Source organism: Phyllopteryx taeniolatus, chromosome 7 (assembly GCF_024500385.1).
Source record: "Phyllopteryx taeniolatus isolate TA_2022b chromosome 7, UOR_Ptae_1.2, whole genome shotgun sequence".
In the NCBI taxonomy this organism is placed as follows: domain Eukaryota; kingdom Metazoa; phylum Chordata; class Actinopteri; order Syngnathiformes; family Syngnathidae; genus Phyllopteryx; species Phyllopteryx taeniolatus.
The window spans coordinates 26721243-26739741 of record NC_084508.1 but is presented as its reverse complement, the minus strand read 5'-3'; the positions used below and the strand labels follow the sequence as shown (position 1 = coordinate 26739741).

At 41.1% G+C, this 18499-nt stretch overlaps 1 protein-coding gene across 1 annotated transcript in view; it reads left to right on the top strand.

Annotated features, from left to right (window-relative positions):
- LOC133480967 (ephrin type-B receptor 1-like) overlaps positions 1–18499 on the top strand; it is a 107273-nt gene that overhangs the window by 47291 nt on the left and 41483 nt on the right. The window contains exons 6-9 of the mRNA XM_061779760.1: positions 4413–4568; positions 6441–6703; positions 12431–12506; positions 13714–13838. Of these exons, the coding sequence (XP_061635744.1) occupies positions 4413–4568; positions 6441–6703; positions 12431–12506; positions 13714–13838 (620 nt within the window). The remainder of the gene's footprint in view (positions 1–4412; positions 4569–6440; positions 6704–12430; positions 12507–13713; positions 13839–18499) is intronic.

Sequence of the window (18499 nt, the reverse complement as noted above, 5' to 3'; positions counted from 1 at the left end):
ATGACAGTCCTGAAGAGATGACTTCAAAGGAAGACAGATTTGCAATTATGAAGGTGTGCGTGCATGCAGGACACTGCGTTGGGAACGCGAGAGGACGCGCATCTGATGAATGATGTTTGTGGGGAATAATTGTAACTTTAGATCTTTTGTATTATAGTTTGAACTGTTCTCTGTTAAATGACTTTGGTCAGATCTGCAGTTTCCAGTTTTGTCCCATTAATGCCTGAATGGTCCATTATTTAATTTAATTTATTGATTTATTTATTTAAAACATTTTGCTGCTATGTGGCTGCATTTTGGAATATGTAAAATAGTTTTCTCCATCTTAATGTACATAACCCCCCGTGCTCTGTAGTTTCAATTACAAGTGACAAATACAATACCGTAGCAGTCAATATCTGATTAAATGTACCGAATCAGCAAATATTTAGATCCGATGTAAATTCAATGGAATTGCACTCACAGGCACAAGCAGTTTCAAGGGCAGTAGGAAATTATTATGGGATGGAGACAAGTGAGTGAGTGAGCATTTGGGTGGGTTAGAAGGGAAGCCTCAATAAGATGCATCAATGCAAGGGGTGCACTGATGGGATGTAGCGTTTGTACTCTATTGATGTTACCTATAGTGCAATCTGTTATTTTGATTGCTTGTTTGGTGATCCTTGTTGATTTTATGGTGGCCACAAATGAATCAATGTACTGCATGGAAAAGGAGGTAGTATTAATGTGTTGTCAACAAATTTAAATGTTTAAAAAATCCTGCAAATAAATTATCCAGGCGACACGGTGGTCGACTGGTTAGAGCGTCTGCCTCACAGTTCTGAGGAGCGGGGTTCAATCCCCGGTCCCGCCTCAGTGGAATTTGCATGTTCTCCTCGTGCCTGCGTGGGTTTTCTCCGGGCACTCCGTTTTCCTCCCACATCCCAAAAACATGCATGGTAGGTTAATTGATGACTCTAAATTGCCCGTAGGTGTGAATGTGAGTGCGAATGGTTGTTTGTTTGTATGTGTTCTGCGATTGGCTGGCAACCAGTTCAGGGTGTACCCCGCCTCCTGCCCGATGATAGCTGGGATAGGCTGCCTCACGCCCGCGACCCTAGTGAGGAGAAGCGGCTCAGAAAATGGATGGATGGATGGATGGATACATTATCCAAGAATCTGTTAACAAATAAATGTAAATGTTTGACATTTGCAGCACAGTGGACGACTGGTTAGCACATCCGCCTCACAGTTCTGAGGACCGGCATTCAAATCCCTGCCTCGCCTTTGTGGAGTTTGCATGTTCTCCCCGTGCCTGCGTGGGTTTTCTCCGGGTACTCCGGTTTCCTCCCACATCCCAAAATCATGCATAGTAGGTAGATTGAAGACTCTAAATTGCCCGTATGTGTGAATGTGAGTGTGAATGGTTGTTTGTTTGTATGTGCCGTGCGATTGGCTGGCGACCAGTTCAGGGTGTACCCCGCCTCTCGCCCGAAGATAGCTGGGACAGGCTCCAGCACGCCCGCGACCCTAGTGAGGAGAAGCGTAATGGGAGGTGAATGAATGTTTGACATTTCCATACCTGAGATAAGGAAATCATTTATTAGCATATACACAGATACAGAACATTAACAAAGGTATTTTCTACTCTAAAAATGCTTGCCTGTAAACACTAATGCAGGTAAATGTTTTACCCTATTGAATTCTGTCGGCTGTATATAATTCTTAATGTCATATATTGTGTTGTTAAAGAAAAAGTGAATAGTCCCTTTTGGGGGCAATTTCAGAAATACAGTCAATATAACGCTGTCACAGAGAGACAAGATATCGACTTGTATAATGTGAGAAAGTACTCAAAACGGAGACTCCTTGCAGCTTCTGGGTGGTGTACAGTTTGCAAACTCTAAAAATAGTTATTACATTCTGTAGTTCAGTTACTGCAGCTCCAACTGCAGACAGTTGGAGCCAGGATTCGAACCAGCTATCCTTCGGTCACGGGACAACCCGCTCTTCCTACTGAGTCACTGAGTCACTGTGTTTTGTTCCTATGGACCTACTACTGCAATCCTCTCCAGTCTGTATCCATAATATAGGTAATGTTTGCATATGTAGTGTCTAAAAATATATCTGGATGTAGTGTTGTGCTGACATTACATCGGCAGAAAGAAAACCCTTGTAAAAGTTGTAAAAGGGAATCAAATTAGCACGCATAAATAAGACGGGCTCTTGTTTTCTTCACCTCACTGATTTCATTTTTACAAAGTTATTTTTTTTATATAGCTTCATAAAGTCATCAAAAATAACCATTTTAAAGTCTGGTGGGGCGGCATGGTGAGCGACTGGTTAGCACATCTGCCTCACAGTTCTGAGGACCGGGATTCAAATCCCGGCCTCACCTGTGTGGAGTTCGCATTTTCTGTCCGTGTCTGCGTGGGTTTTCTCCGGGCACTCCGGTTTCCTCCCACATCCCAAAAACATGCGTGGTAGGTTGATTGAAGACTCTAAATTGCCCGTATGTGTGAATGTGAGTGCGAATGGTTGTTTGTTTCTCTGTGCCCTGCAATTGGCTGGCGACCAGTTCAGGGTGTACCCCGCCTCTTGCCTGGAAATAGCTGGGATGGGCTCCAGCACGCCCGCAACCCTAGTGAGGAGAAGCGGTACAGAAAATGGATGGATGGATGGAAGTCTGGTGGCTGAACATATTCAACTACAAGAGCCATCTAGCTTTGACATATTGTATCAATCCACAGATGAAGCCCAGTTTGGAAATGGGACTGACATGAAGGACACTAACAATGTTCTGTTTTTTTCTACTGTGGCGTTGACATCCAACGTGGATGACAATGCTGCTGTTTTGCAGGTTCCTTCAGGGTAAAGGGAGCTTTTCGGGAGGGGCTGTGAAGAAGATTGAGGCGCTTAAACAGATTGTTGGAGACAGGGCATGAACTGAGGAGCTGCACTAAAGTGCCAGTAAAAGTCAGTCAAGCAGCCAGAGATTAAAAGTCAGTCAAGCAGCGAGATGTTTTGGTGCCGGAGTTTCTTCACAAAGTGGTTCCCTGATGGTTGAAATCCTCGGTGTGCGTGGACACATTTAATTGCAAAATATACAAAACAGTCCTTTACTATAGCCTACACTACTGTACCTGTATATGCCATTGCTTTACATAACGTGGGCTCTTACTAAACCCTTTGTCACATGTGAGCAATTGTAGAAAAACACAGATGGAACAAATTGTAATAGTAATTTACCAGAACAGGCTACTGCTTGCTGTTGAGTCCTCAGGGTTTTTTGCATGCTGTGTTCCAAGTAACTGTAAACCATTGTATGATATGATCCTAAGTGTCCAATGGGTGCCCCCACTGCCTCTGTGCTAATCTGTAATCACTGCGTTAATTGTAACTTTTTTTTTGTTTTTCCAGTAATAAATAACCCAGATAATCACACTATATACACTATTGTGTAGCACTGTTTTCAGAAATCCATACTATTGTTCAGGCACCACTTTATGTTATTTTTTTACAATTTATTAACCAACAAAGTTTTTAAAATGGCTTGCTCTCTTTGACACTGCAATGATTATGGCTTTTTGGTTTCCTGAAAACTGATGATTTTGGAAATCTTTCCACCCAACACCAATATGTCAAAAATGCATGTTAACTGAGACGCATGGGAGTGAATGAGTTCAAATGTGGCCTACTGATTGTGTGTTTAAATGCTCGAATTATTTGGTCAAGTCATTGGCATTGAGATTTACAACAGTCGATGGGAATACCAAAAATGGGGAAAGAAACATTTTTCATGTAAAGGACTAGGTTGTGACAAGTCTAATTTTCAACACAATTTGTTCGTGTATTTGTTTGTCCTGACACCTTGCGGTCTGGTATTTGATCTGTAAGCGATGGCCTTCATGAATCCTTGAAAAACAATAGCTGACAGTTATGGATTGGTTTAAAAACAGAATCCTAATGTACCGTGTATAAGCATCCAATCTACACTGATTCTATCCTCCATTTCAGCGCTCCTATTTTCTGAGGGGGATGGCGAATAATGAAACAGCATGGCTGCAATCTGAATTAGTTCTTGCGCAGAACATGATGCTCCTGAATGATGAAAAACTTAAAAATTGGGGCGTACCATCTTTAAGTATTCATAGATGTTTTTCATCTGAAAGGGTAAATTATTGATTTAATGGATAGAAAACATTCTGACCCAGATAAGAGGAACAAAGCTATAAAACTGCTGTACAAAGAAAATTAAAAGGAAAAGCTACAAAACATGTGTTTGTGTGTCTTTCCTAAATAACGCGCAGTCACCCATAAATCCTGTTCTATGCAACTGTCAACCCAACATATTCGGGAACACTGTGTATGAACTCGAGTAAATTGTTATAATATGAAAAGGTGCTCATTCTCATTTTCCCATTTCTTCCCAGCTTGTCCACAGGGCACCTTTAAATCATCCCAGGGGCCCGGATTATGTCAGCAATGTCCACTTAACAGTCGGTCCACCATTGAGGCTGCCTCCCTTTGTGGTTGTCGGAATGGTTACTATCGTGGTGACATGGACAAACCACAGGACTTGTGCACCAGTGAGTCCCTCTCTGTCAAACATCCATACAAAAAAATGTAAACTAAAACAAACTACTGTATATTTGGTGATATTCTGGACTGTAGTGATCCGAATTGAACATATATATAGTACTGTAAACACAGGACAAGACTGCCAGGCAAATGTCTGAGCAGACTGCCATTTCATCTGTAAAATTATGCAGAAGTTTAAGCCACAGTGCTGCTGCAGAGTCCCCATCTTTTCATCTGTTACATTCCACTGGCTTTTCATTGAAGTGAATATGTGTTTCGAGTGTTGAAGGGGCTGCATTGCTATGCAAGACGAGGAGCAGGGTTAGAAACATTCGCTCTCAGCTCCACTGAGACGTGGTGGAAGTAGGTTGAGACATGAATCATATCAGCCAGACAGAATGTGTGTTTGTGTGTGTTCATGTATGTCTCCTCTTAACTAAAGGATAAACAATCCTTCCTCCAACAGTTGTGAGGGCGTACAGGGTGTAACTAAATGTATATTGTGGGATTCTGCATTGAAATGTCTTTTTTTAGCGTTGACAACATAAACAAGGAGAATTTGCTTCCTACGTGCTCGTGTACTATGCTTAGATGTGCCCCGTCCTTGCTGACCTAGATAGAAGAACTTCATGGTTTTTAGGGAATTTAAAAGCTGGTTCATGCACAGTTCACTCACTTCATTTCACTCCTGAAATCACTGCAAATGCTTGATCATGAAAGGTAGCACAAGAAAAATTACCTAACTGCACTGTGCTGTGATTTTACCCAGGTTTCACTTGTATACTGATATGCAAATGATTTCGATCAGCATATAAATGACAAAGTTGCACACCAGCTTGACATGACCTTTTCCTCAGGCTTGTCTTTGCATTTTTACACCCATTTGACCCATGACATTTGAGTCTTCTTATGCAGCAACATATTATCCGACAGAATACAGCTCATGCATATCATCTTTGACTCTAAAATTCAGAATAATTGGGAGCCCATGCTGCTTGTGTGCCACCACTAATCATCTCTTGGGTTATTTCATGGTAGTAATCTCAAAGTAATATTAGAAATTATTCTGCCAAAGTGCTGAGTGAAACAATTGAGCGCTAACCCATTCTGACAACAGGGAAAGTACATAAATAAACTCAGTGCAACAATGGCAGCATGAGGACAAATCGATGCTGATGGAAAAAACATCAGGTTTTCACACTGAAAAGCTCTCGGGTGTCAAGGTAGTCAATGCACGCTGCTCCATTAATCGCCTGGGTGCCTTCATTTCAAGGGCAAACATAACCTAGTTTTAAACAAAGAACATTGTAAACTTCAATACAGAGTCATCATAAAATATAATTGATGAGAGGTTCCTACTTAATTTTTCAGTTCAGAATGTTTTATTACAGTTGAAAATCATCATTGAAAGCAAGAAAAAGTATACAAAAGATGAAGTTATTTAAAATAATAAAATTAAAGTAAGTAATGTTGGTCCCTTAACATTAAACGAGAGAAAGATAAAAAAAAACTTCATTTCAGTTAGCTATGCATGTTAAGAGCTCCTTTAAACTGTGTTGTATTTTATGCAATGCAAGGAGTGATGCAACAAACTAACAATATGTCATATGAGAAGCATGTAAATCTCATTTTTTCAAAAGCAAGTGAAAGTAGATGAAATATTGAGTAGAGAAACTCAACCGCTGTTGATCTTGTGTGTTATTTGTCTGATAATGGAGAATATTGTATTGTATAAAATGTTTGAATAAAAAGCATAAGATCCACCAAATTATTTTAATCTCAGGCTATTCTGTGATTTATGATGTCGTGAATAATAAAGAAGTACACATTAGGTTTATAGTTTTTAAATCTCACTCTCATACTCCCATTTCCCTCTCCAGGTGTCCCTTCGGGTCCTCGTAACTTGGTCTCAGTTGTTAACCAGACATCAGTGCAACTGGAGTGGAATCCACCGCGTGACATCGGGCACCGTCAAGACTTGTCTTACAACGTGTTGTGCCACCGATGTCACAGCAGTGAGCGGCGGCTCTGTCAGCCATGTGACGACAGTGTGGCCTATGATCCGGGCCGGAGGGGGTTAAAAGTAACCAAGGTGGAAATCAGCAAGCTGCGGGCCCACACATCATACACCTTCGACATACAGGTTTGTTGCATGACACGTACCATGTGGGCCTTTATTCAATTGTAATTCTCATTTGTATATTAGCATGTGTGACCAGTGTCGGAAATGACTCGAGTATTTGCGCTCCCGCTACTGTATACTACAGGTTTTCGCAGTAGGCTGTAGGCTATCAGATTCTGATGGTATGATAACCATAAGCTAAAATTCTGAGGTTTCACAGTGTCACGGTATTGCAATTACTCCTCTTAAATATATTATTTTGACATGTTTGGGTAAATAACTTCATAGGTACATTAGCAAATGTAAAAAGAATTATTATTATTTTAAATAAACTCAAAATGGAGTATGACATTAATAGTACTAATTTCCAACAGTAAAAGTACAAATTGCCATGTTAGTTAGCGATTCATCTGCCCCGATAGTGATTGTATAGTGTTAATTTCACCCATTTTAGACATGGTAGACTCTCATAGCTGGTTGCAAACAATCATTTTATGACAGTGTTATAGTGATATATTAATGTCACCTTGAATTATTCAGAGTAATGGGTGAATATGATCTGCTTCCTCTACCAAGCCGCGGTACCCTCACTGACAGCTCGCACCAACAACAGGAGGGGAGAGCTTGTGGCAGTTTGTCTGCACTCATGACTCAAAAAAAAAAAAAAACACTCACTCACTCTTTGAAAGTTTTAGCGGTAACAAAACTGTAATTTTTCCCTTTAAACACGTAACCGGCCCAATACCAAGTAGGTTTAGACCTGGACCTAGACATATTGGAACATTTTGACCTGGTCATTACAGTCGTAAATGTATGTACACCGGAAATACGTAGATGAATTATGTGCATTGTAACTCCTCTCATATGACACTACTCAGCCATTAAAGTAATTGATCCAGAATAGAGGCACTTTGTGAGTGAATGTGTTAGATAAAAAGTCAGTGGGGAAAAAGATAATGTTATTGTTTTCATAGCCATAGTGTATGTTTTTATATTTCATACAGTAGCTCTCTATGACAAACTGATATTCGTTTGTTGTTAATATTCCGCTCAGTTTGTAATGCTGTTTAACAATATTTCCACAAAACACACACTATCGTCAAAGAATATCATTTACATTTTGCCTTGAGATCATAATCATTCATAGTTTAATGGTGAATTTAGACACCTGAATGCATTACCCAGATTTGGTTGCTATGCCTTTGTTAATAGTTAATCATAATCAAATTATTCCATAATCCCAGGTAGACACTTTAGGATGCTTCGTTCAATGTAGTTATGCACAAATGTTATTCAACATAAATTTTTGACAAAATATTCAGGACTCGGGTTACCTCAACTGGTTCCCCTTTTCAGCGGCACGGTGATCGACTGGTTAGAGCATCTGCCTCACAGTTCTGAGGACCTGGGTTCAATCCCCGGCCCCGCCTGTGTGGAGTTTGCATGTTCTCCCCGTGCCTGCGTGGGTTTTCTCCGGCCACTCCGGTTTCCTCCCACATCCCAAAAACAGGCATGGTAGGTTAATTGACAACTCTAAATTGCCCGTAGGTGTGAATGTGAGTGTGAATGGTTGTTTGTTTGTATGTGGCCTGCGATTGGCTGGCAACCATCCTGCTGTCATCCTGCCCGATGACAGCTGGGATAGGCTCCAGCACGCCCGCGACCCTAGTGAGGAGAAGCGGCTCAGAAAATGGATGGATGGATGGATGGTGTTTTCGGCACCCCCAACATTCATGCAACTGCCTCCCTCAGCCCCATTATCTATACGACCATAAGGTATAGATGATGGTTTAAGGTATAGGTATGTATCATTTAGATACATAAAGATGTCTAACCTGGGATTTACAAGGTACAGTGTAGCAAAGGTTAAAATATCTGATTAGGTGGTTAATAAATTCATATATCTGATCATAAAAGCTGAGGTCAGATCTGATATTGATGCCTGTATTTTGTCAGTGTCTACAAATGTGTGGTTATATGTTGATTAAATTAAAAAAAAATGCTAAAATGAAATGCAGATCCGAAGGAAGCGGCTTCTGTGTTTGGCTTAACTGTGTTAAAGATGTAAGCTTAAGTTAAGTCAACATTGCGTTCAAAATAATCAATGGCCCAATAAAAATACTATTAAAAAAAACGAATAAGGCTTCAAGAAGCCCTTCGGCAACACTTTTTTCTTTACTCTTGATTTGCATATTAAATCTCCCCAAACTGAAAGCTGCATCACATCAAAGTTCATATCGTATCAAATCTTTTACAAGCTCAAGGTTTATTGGTAAAATGTAAAATCCATGATAGCTACTTTGAATGTGGGGTGTTTTTGAGGAAAGTTATGAAAGGTACTCTTAGAAAGTTTCATGACAAGTTCTTCAAGGATTATCTTAAATTCCGTTAAACAGCCTCGATAGTAAAATATCTCGTGTCTCATTAATTCTGCCGACAGCAGGCTGGATATCATTGCAAGGATAGAATACTTCATGTCCCAGATACCTGTGTTGAGTTTTTGCTTCATTTGCACATTGCATATATAGTTTATTAGAAATCACTCCTACACTCGAATCTTTTAATCTTTAACGCTGTAACTGAGTTTAAGCTTCAAACTTTAATCATGAATTGACTTTACCATCAGGCCTGAGTGCCTGCTTCAAGGTCACCTATCGCGTGACAAACACCTCAGTGTCCTTGTGAGCGCAGTGTGGGGTTCTGAAATAGTGTGTGATTGAACTGTGGCTAGCTCATATCTCCTCACATTAAAGCCACTTGCCAATTTGGTAGATGTCTTGATAAGATTTTTTAAAAGATTTATCGTGTTACTCTTGGAATCTGCTCTAAATTCACCATAATCTTTCTTCACTCCTTCCCGAGATCGGGGTGGGGGTACCACTGGGGTGACCTTCCGGGGAGCATTGATGGTGTGATGGTGACTTGCCCATGTTCCGTGGGTGCTGGGGCGGTGCCAGCTGGTGCCCGCCTGGGTCCCCCGCTCTGCCTGCTGGTGGGGGCGGTGGGGCCCCCCTGTCGCTCCTCGGGCCTGCTTTCTCCTTTTCTCTCCGTTCCTTGCATCCCGCTGTGGTCGTCTACTCGTCTACTCGTGGGGGGGTGGTCCCCTGCAGGCTGTGGGCCCTGCTGTGGGTTTTTTGTCCCTGCCTGGTTTTGGGAAGGGGGGGGGGGGGTGCACCTCCCACACTCAGGGGCCGGTAGTGGGTCCTGGCGGGAAGGTGTGGATGGTCACGGCGTCGATGCTTGGGGAATGGGTGGGGTGGCCCTCTTCGTAGGTGGTTGTCCTGCCTGATGGGCCCGACCTGCAGGTGCCATGCCTCTTAATCACTCACTTAGTACACACTCACGCCACTCACTGTATATGTTTTGGTCACTAATCACATCTGGGCACATATACATATCCAGAGGTTCCTGGGGGACTGGTATGGGGTTGGGAGAGTGTGGGTGTCAGTTCGGGTTTCAGCACGTCTGTGCTGTTTCCTGGTCCGGGCGCCCTGCCCCTCCGCCCTGCCTGCCCCCCTGGATTTTAATGCATCTCACACACTCATCCCCATGTTTTAATGCACCACATACACCCATCTCTGAGGGACGGTGGGTCTTGGGTGGGGGGGATTTGGCTGTTAGGCAGCAGTGCCTGCCAGGATCACTTACACCCCCTCCCCGGGGGGACCCAATGCCACAAAATTCTGTACATGGCATCATGAAAAAATAACATTATGTGTAAAAACTGAAGCAACATCTCAGGACATCAGCCAGGAATTTAAAGCGTCGGCATAAATGGATCTTCCAAATGGACCATGACCCGAAGCATTTGCCAAACTGGTTACAAAGTGGCTTAAGTATAACAAAGTCAATGTTATGGAGTGGCCCTGATCTCAATCCTATTGAAAAATTATGGTGGGACCTGAAAATATTTTTTTCCAAATGAGCTTGTGGGAAGTCTCCTTAGCCTCCCTCCATAGTCCCCGACTCCATAGGCCCCCCCCCCCCCCCCTCACAAGCCCCCCCCCGAACAAAAAAAGAGAACACTTGAAATATTGGGACCATAAAAACTGAACTGCAATATAGCGGGGGTTTAATATTTCCCAGAAACTACTGGATAGATTTGGCTAAAACTTGGTATGCACCTACTTATAAAAGTAGTTGGCGCAACAATGAAGTTTGGTGCTACACAGTTAATTCTACTAATAATTAATAATAATAATGAATTCTAATTATGGAAACAGTTATGATAAATGGTTGAAAATTCTTATTTGCATTAAGGAAAGTGTCATCCAAAAGCTCTGAAAATTTGAAGCTGTTATCTTAAGCTAATCTTAAGATTATGATTTTTTTTAATAACATCGCTAAACCTTCCCCTTATCCAAAAGTATGATTCTGAGAAATGATTATTATTCAAAGAAAGGGTCAAAGTTCATGATGCAATTCTTTGTTAAACTGAGGGTTGAAAACTAAATTAACTAGCCATCCATCCATTTTCTGTACCGCTGATCCTCACTAGGGTCGCAGGCGTGTTGGAGCCGATCCCAGCTATCGTCGGGCGAGTACTCCCAGAACTGGTCTCCAGCCAATCGCAGGGCACATATAAACAAACAACCATTCACACTCACATTCATACCTACGGGCAATTTAGAGTCTTCAAACTAAATTAACTACTTTTCTAATCTTAACAGTTGCGACTTGAGTCTAATGGAATAAATTAAACTGATAGGGAATGTCAACAGTACTCACCCGATGTCTAAAGGCATCGCCTGTGAAAGGAAGAGGGGCTTCAGACACATTGTAAACTTGAAAGAACCTCACCTCTTTTGTGAACATTAACTAATGTCACTAATGTATTGTAAAAAGCTAAAAGATAACACACGTACACGTATAACTACTTTTTGATCGTAAGAAGCTAACATAATCTTCACTGAGTGTTCCTTCTTGTTACATATAGATGGAATTTAAATGCATGGCAACCCAAAAGAAATGGCAAAACATTGCGGAATTAATATTTTGATGCTGGCTGAAATGAGCTTGACTGGAATGTTTTTTGGGAGGCCGTTATTTTTATTGACAATAACATCATGTGCGGCAGACAGGCCAGTACAGATTGACCAGTCTTTGGAAATTCATGTTGGTATTAAGCACATACAGTATTTACAGTGTTCATTTTGAAATGAGTCAGCTCAAGAGTGCGTTCCCAGCAGGTACGGAAGCAACTGTTCACTTAATTAGATCACAAACTGATAATATCAGACAACAGATTAGGGGTCGTCTGTAAGGAATAGAAAGCATGCTTTTGAAATCGTTTATCATCACACTCACTGAGTTTTTCATTAGGCAGACCTGCATAATCTGATGACATTCGGTACAAGAACTTTATTAAAAATTCTAATAATCATAATGCTCAGTTTTGGTTTCAAACTGTTAAGGAGCCATATTTGTATTGTTGTGGGTATAGTTTGCAGTGGGGCAGAGCTGTTGCATCGTACTGAGGATGCATCAACCCCCTTCAGTACAGCAAGCACTGCAGGTCAACACTACTGCAAACTACAATGGCAATAATATACTGTTAATAGCACAAAACAGATCAATTTCATCTTTTTCTATCACTGTCCTTGTATTGGATGTCATTAGGGTGTCCATAATGTTGCTGGCTTGAGAGTGTCTCCTTTATCTTCTCATATTATCCATTCATTAAATACCAAGGTTGAAGAAAAGTTCATGTATATAATGTAAGATGCTGATTGTATTTATATTCTACAGGCAGTCAACGGTGTCTCCAACAAGAGCCCCTATCCCGCCCAGCAGGTGTCAATCAACATTACAACCAATCAAGCTGGTGAGTGCAAAAGCATTGTGCTAGCGGACGCATGTGTGTGCGGCCATCTGTGGGGTGTGTGTAATCGTACCCTGGGGCACTGTGGATTATGGGAGTGAGGGATGGCTAGGGGGATAAAGGAAATTGAGCTGTAGCCTTTTAATTCATAAAACATGTTCTTAGCTTGTCATCTCTTTCCCTCTGTCTTCCTTTCTACACTGCCTCTCCTCTGTGTTGTTCGTGCAGCTTTCATCACGCTGTCCTTTTTGCCTCTGCCATCCTCTTAGTTCTCATTTTCTTTCTTGCCTTTAACCATTGGCCCTGCCCTCCTCCCAGTCCCCGACAGTGTACATCTCACAGACTATAAAGTCAGCCAAGTTACTGGTCCATCAATACTTTATAGAGAGAGACTGAAGTGAAATATCAACCCACATTAGATTGGAATGTTCCTTTTCTGATGGAAAACTCTTTATTTACCTCATTTCCAGTTTGCCAGGCTCATTGTTTCTCAATAAGTAATCAATTGCCTCCTTCAACAACTTCTGAGGAGATCGAAAATCAACTGCCAGATGCCAACCTCCCATGAATGTTTTAGCACTTAACGAAAAAAAATGAATTCCTTTTTACCTCTAGAGGGGAGGGCTTCTAAAACCATGAGCAAGTATTAAGCATGTAGCAAGAGAAATATTTAATTTCAAATATAATTTTTTTTTTTAAAAAGGGGTCCTTTTCAGAACATTTGCTGATGAAACTATTGCTATAGTTGCTACGGTCGAATATCACGAGCAACATAAAGCTGGTTAACAAATCAAATTATAAATTGCATGGAAACTCAGTATGTTTTTTTCCACTGGAATACCATTCATTGTGTATCACGGACACACAACTGTTATGTTGTCTGTATACGTTTCTCATCTCATCCCTTTACCTCTCAATGTAAATGTCATAATGAGATGGGGGGGGGAAAAAGTAAAAAACTCAGCAGCAAATCCATAAATAAGCAATACATTATGGCCAACAGTCACTGGCTCTTAAAATGGTGTGTTAAATGCATTATAAGCATTATTCTTGCTCCTCCATTAGTGGCCAGCACATTTTCATGATGGGGAAACATGCTTCCTCCTTGGTTGTAAATAATCTTCCATATGTCATTGCATCATTATTACCTACTGTATTTGCATAATTCTTGTATGCTAACTGTGTGCACCTGGGTGTTTATCGTTAACAGCTCCTTCAGAGGTTCCCATAATGCACCAAGTGAGCTCTACAAGTCGCAGTTTCTCATTGTCGTGGCCTCCCCCTGAACATCCCAATGGAATAATCCTCGACTATGAGATACGATTCTATGACCAGGTATATTTGCATGATTAATGTGTGCTATTTCCATACTCTTCACTGCCGGCAGTCCATTAGAATCGATAACATGGGCAAATCAAACGCAGCAACATCAATTCTCAATACAGTGGGAGTCGCAGCAGTGACTCTGCTTGCTCATCTTAACTCACCGTTTTTATTGCTGAAATAAACAACCGTTCAGACATCATGCATCACATATATGAGCATCTAACTAAAAACATGTGAAAGGGGGTGTCAGTGAATTGGCTCATGAAAAGATATGTACAGTAGATAGAATATTATCTTTTAAAATCAGGACATTTTGTCATCTTTCCTTCCTGTTTTTCTGTGTGGAAATGGTACACTTTAAGTTAAACTGAGAAATCACTTGCAATGCTAGTTTTTTGTTTTCCAATAGTCTTTATTTGAAATGTCTTTATTTTGCAGCCAGATTCCACCCAAAAAAATAATTTATAAAGACACGTTCATCAACATCCTTTTTTTGTCAAATTGATACGTAGCAATCTTGTCCCAAAAAGAATTACATTTATGACTACATGAGCCACACTACGTACGCTTTTGACATGGTTAAAAAATGTACACTACACACACAAAGAACACATTAAAAGAAATATTCATTTTAACACAGTTCATAATCTGGATATATCTGAATTATCTTTTTTTTTTGTCCTTTTCGGCTGTTAGGTCAAGCAGAATGGAAAATCTGTATCCCTTTTATGCTGGAACAGTTTTACTGTGTCACAGTGGAGTTTTTAAGCTTCCGCTGTTGTTTCTTAGTATTATAATAGAGGTTTATTGAGACTCAGACTTGATCAGTCGAACAGAACAAAGTTTCTAGAAGGGAGAGAGAAACAAAGAAAAAAGGCAAAGCACTAATTGTAAACAGGATGAGTGAAGTAAATCATTACATTATCTACAACAATGAAACATTAAATATGAGTGTTGCAAGGGACTGTAGTGCTACACCCTGTGAGGGAAGGACAGGACAAGATAGAACAGGACAAGGACAGAAGAAGAAGCATGCAGGACAACTGTCGTGAACCCAGCTGTACAACTCAAGTGTGGTGGCATTAATTATGTAAATTATAAAAGTCTACAGGACGAGAGTGTAAGTGAGGGCATACACAAGCAATTTGCATATTCATGAGTTATTTGTCGCAGTAAGTGCGTGACCCCACACCCAGTGAAAGAGTCCTAGGGTGTGTGCCTGCGGATACATGCAAGTGAATTGACACCGTTTTACATGCACAAAGACTGACAGAACTGTCATGTAATTGCTGTGGCCGCACCGCGGAGGTTGAGGACCCCTCCCAATCAATCGAGGGGCGGGATCAGGCCCAGGGGTCCACCCGAGAGCAGCCTGGTGGACGGGACACGTCCCACAGCGAGGGACCCACGGCTGTCCGTTGGCCCCACCGAGGTGCCCCGACAACTGGCAACCCAGTGAGCGCCGCAGGGACCCAATGCCACCCCACCAGCCAAAATCCCCCCACCCCCTCCACCACACCCACAGCCCCACCACCCAATCTCCCCTCCACCCCCAGGAGAGGCAGACGCACCCTCCCAACCCGCAGGGCCCGCAATGCAGCCAGTCGCCACCAAGCCCGAGGGTGGGAGAGTGTCCCTTGTTTGTTGGAAAGGAGGGTGGATAGGGGCACCCGACAAGGGAACGATAAGGGGGAGGGGAGGGGGGGGGGGGGGGGGGTAACCCAAGGAGCAGCCGCAAGCCATGAGAGGTTAGCCCCATCACCAAGCAGTCGTCCAGCCCTGGGGGCCCGGCCTCAGGAGCACCATCATGCGACTAAGTGAGACCCACCTCCCCCCCTGTACATCGGAATTTAATCAAGACACCCATACACAGTTAGGAACATATTGAGCTGGTTTGTGTGTGTCTGATCACTTTCATCAACAAACATTTAAAGGGATGCGATTTACTGTGTTCGAGAAACAATGCAGGGAACAAATTGATATTTAAAAACAAGTACACACTGAGGATCAGATCCTCGCGTACAAGCTTCAATTGGGGTTTACTGGATTTCAATGAAACACCTTACATGTAATGCTTCTGAAATCCTGTCTTGGTACATGTGCAGGAGTTATCGAGATCAAGCAATCCTAGATTCTGTTCTGCCTCTTATTGTACAATACCATCCTTTACTCAGAGATTATTTGTTATAGGGAGATATTTTGGCTATATTATGCAGAAGGATGCGTACAGTATGTATGACTTTCACACTAAAAGTGTCCACACTTGTCCTGTAGTTTAGTACTGTGGTCCGGTTCAAATCACTTGGTGTGTTTTTACTCACACATATCGTCCTCCTTTACACAGTGTTCACATTGGCATTATCATTGGACCAAAAGCTACCAGTAAAAAAAAAAAAAAACATGCATCGAGGCACAACTGAACCTGAGTCTGTATTTGCCATATTGCATGTCCAAAGTCCAACTTTCAAAACAGTGTGTCAAGTTACTGGACATACAGTCCTTATTTAATATGGAGATATACTATCAAAAATTGTTTTAAAAATTCCGCTGCTGTCATTTTAAGGCTGGTCCGTGTTTAATTTTCACACTTGAGCTGAAATAAACCAAACCGCACTAGTTTGTTTGCAAGCAGAACAAACCCAAGCCATGGTTGTCTGTCTTTGGTGCACAACAGGGTTCGGATGATAGCATTAATACTCAATCAAACAAACCCCACTAGAACTATTTTCAACTGAACCAAACCTGACATGTGGACTTCCATCTGCTAAAGGGGAAACATTCATTCTTTAAACAAAGTCTGAATAAATGGTATAGAGAAGGTGAGCTGGCTGGAGATGACATGACGGACACCATACCTCAAACACAACCCATATTATTTCCTGACATTTGCTTGCCCTTCCCTACAAAATTGAAGAAAATGTTTCGAGGGGAAGCAGCTGCCAGTCTCTGTGCTCATTTTTAATACAAAATGTCTGTGAGTCACTACATCAATAACTCACACACAGTCTAAAGAGATGTAGACTCCCATCGGTATCTTTTCCAAGACTCTACTGGCTTGCTGACTCAAATTTTCTAGCACAATACAAAGCAAAGCAAATGTATTTATACAGCGCAGTTCATATACAAGGTAAATCAACATGCTTTACATGATTAAAAGCATTTAAAAACAAAGAAAAAACAAAACAAAAAAAACTTCTTCTAAACATTTAAAATAAAGACAGAAAAAAATAAAGCAAAACAGCTAAATGCTGCTTTACCATATTTTGCTTTGGACTAGTACAAGGTACTGTTTGGCTGTAATTAGGATATGCTGCTAAGTGGGACAAAATTATACATTTTTGTGCTTTATTGATAAGGTTCAAACACTTATTCGCTCATAAGTAAAGATGTCCCGATCTGGTCACGTGATTGGAAATTTTTGCTGTTTATGCATTTATCAGCTGATCGGTATTGGGTGCTAAAGATTGGATCCTGAGGTACAAAGATACTGCCAAATGGAACAGTACAATGTAACGTTTTGCGTGCGTGTGGAAGAGTGAAATAGAAAACCATGTAAAAGTACACACAAGTGCTGGGAATCTACAGAAATGTTCCTCATTTGTTTAGTCATACAGCAGCTATTCATATTTGAAGAAAAGCTTGAGACCACACGTTCCCTCGTATAACGGGGTGAGTTGATTCACAAAAGAGGTACTATGGCGGCGACCAAAACAAAGGTGCTGCCTGGTGACGTCGCTTCTAGTTACAGTTGCCATGCTGTTAGTAGTGAACAGCGTAAACATGACGCATGCTTCTCGGGACAGCCATAATGTATGCAGTGTAAAACTATTTTAATTTGGAAAGCGATGAAAGTGCAACAGCAATTTGTAATGTCTGTAAAATGAGTGTTTTGCTTGGAACGGAGATTTCTGTTGTTCTTTCAGTAGTAGTAGTAGACTAGTCTGAATTCCGCACTACCCTGAAATAGGATTTTATTAGTTTTTATTCATGATTGAATGTGAAGCTACCTCTTAGAAATTGAGTCAAGTGCTCTAGTGTTACTTCAACAATGTTGCACTGTGTGAAACTTGTAGACTTACAGCCATATAAAAAAGGTATCATGTTGGAATAGTTTTATTCAAATAAAGACAATTTGGATGTATGCTCTTTTTTTCTTAATGAATAGCCAACATAACGGCTCGAGATTCATCGGTATCGGCAAATACCGTGACTTGCACACGGGCGCAAAAAAAAAAATTGTAATCGGGATATCCATACTCAAAAGCAAACTAATTTATTTTCCAATCTACATTCTTGAGATTCATTTCCGTTTTGCTAAATGTCTAAACATTGATTTATAGTAGCATCTGTTGTGTTTGAACCATAAAAAAGTATACTTTTAATGATTTATACCAATTGTATACTGATACCATTCAAATGATGCTTTTTACTATCTTGTTACAGTAGTGTTACCTTAATTAGCATTTCAGATTTTTTCAAATACAGTAAAATCCCAATTCGATTATTTTTCTTCCTTGACCCACAATGCACTTGTGTATCAGACCTATATATCATACCTTGATAAAGGAATAGCCCACGCACAATTTGGAGTACAATCAAAATTTGGGTGAAAAGAACGTTCGTTTGAACAACTTTTGACATTTCAACATCATATCACGGAAGTCGTCCGT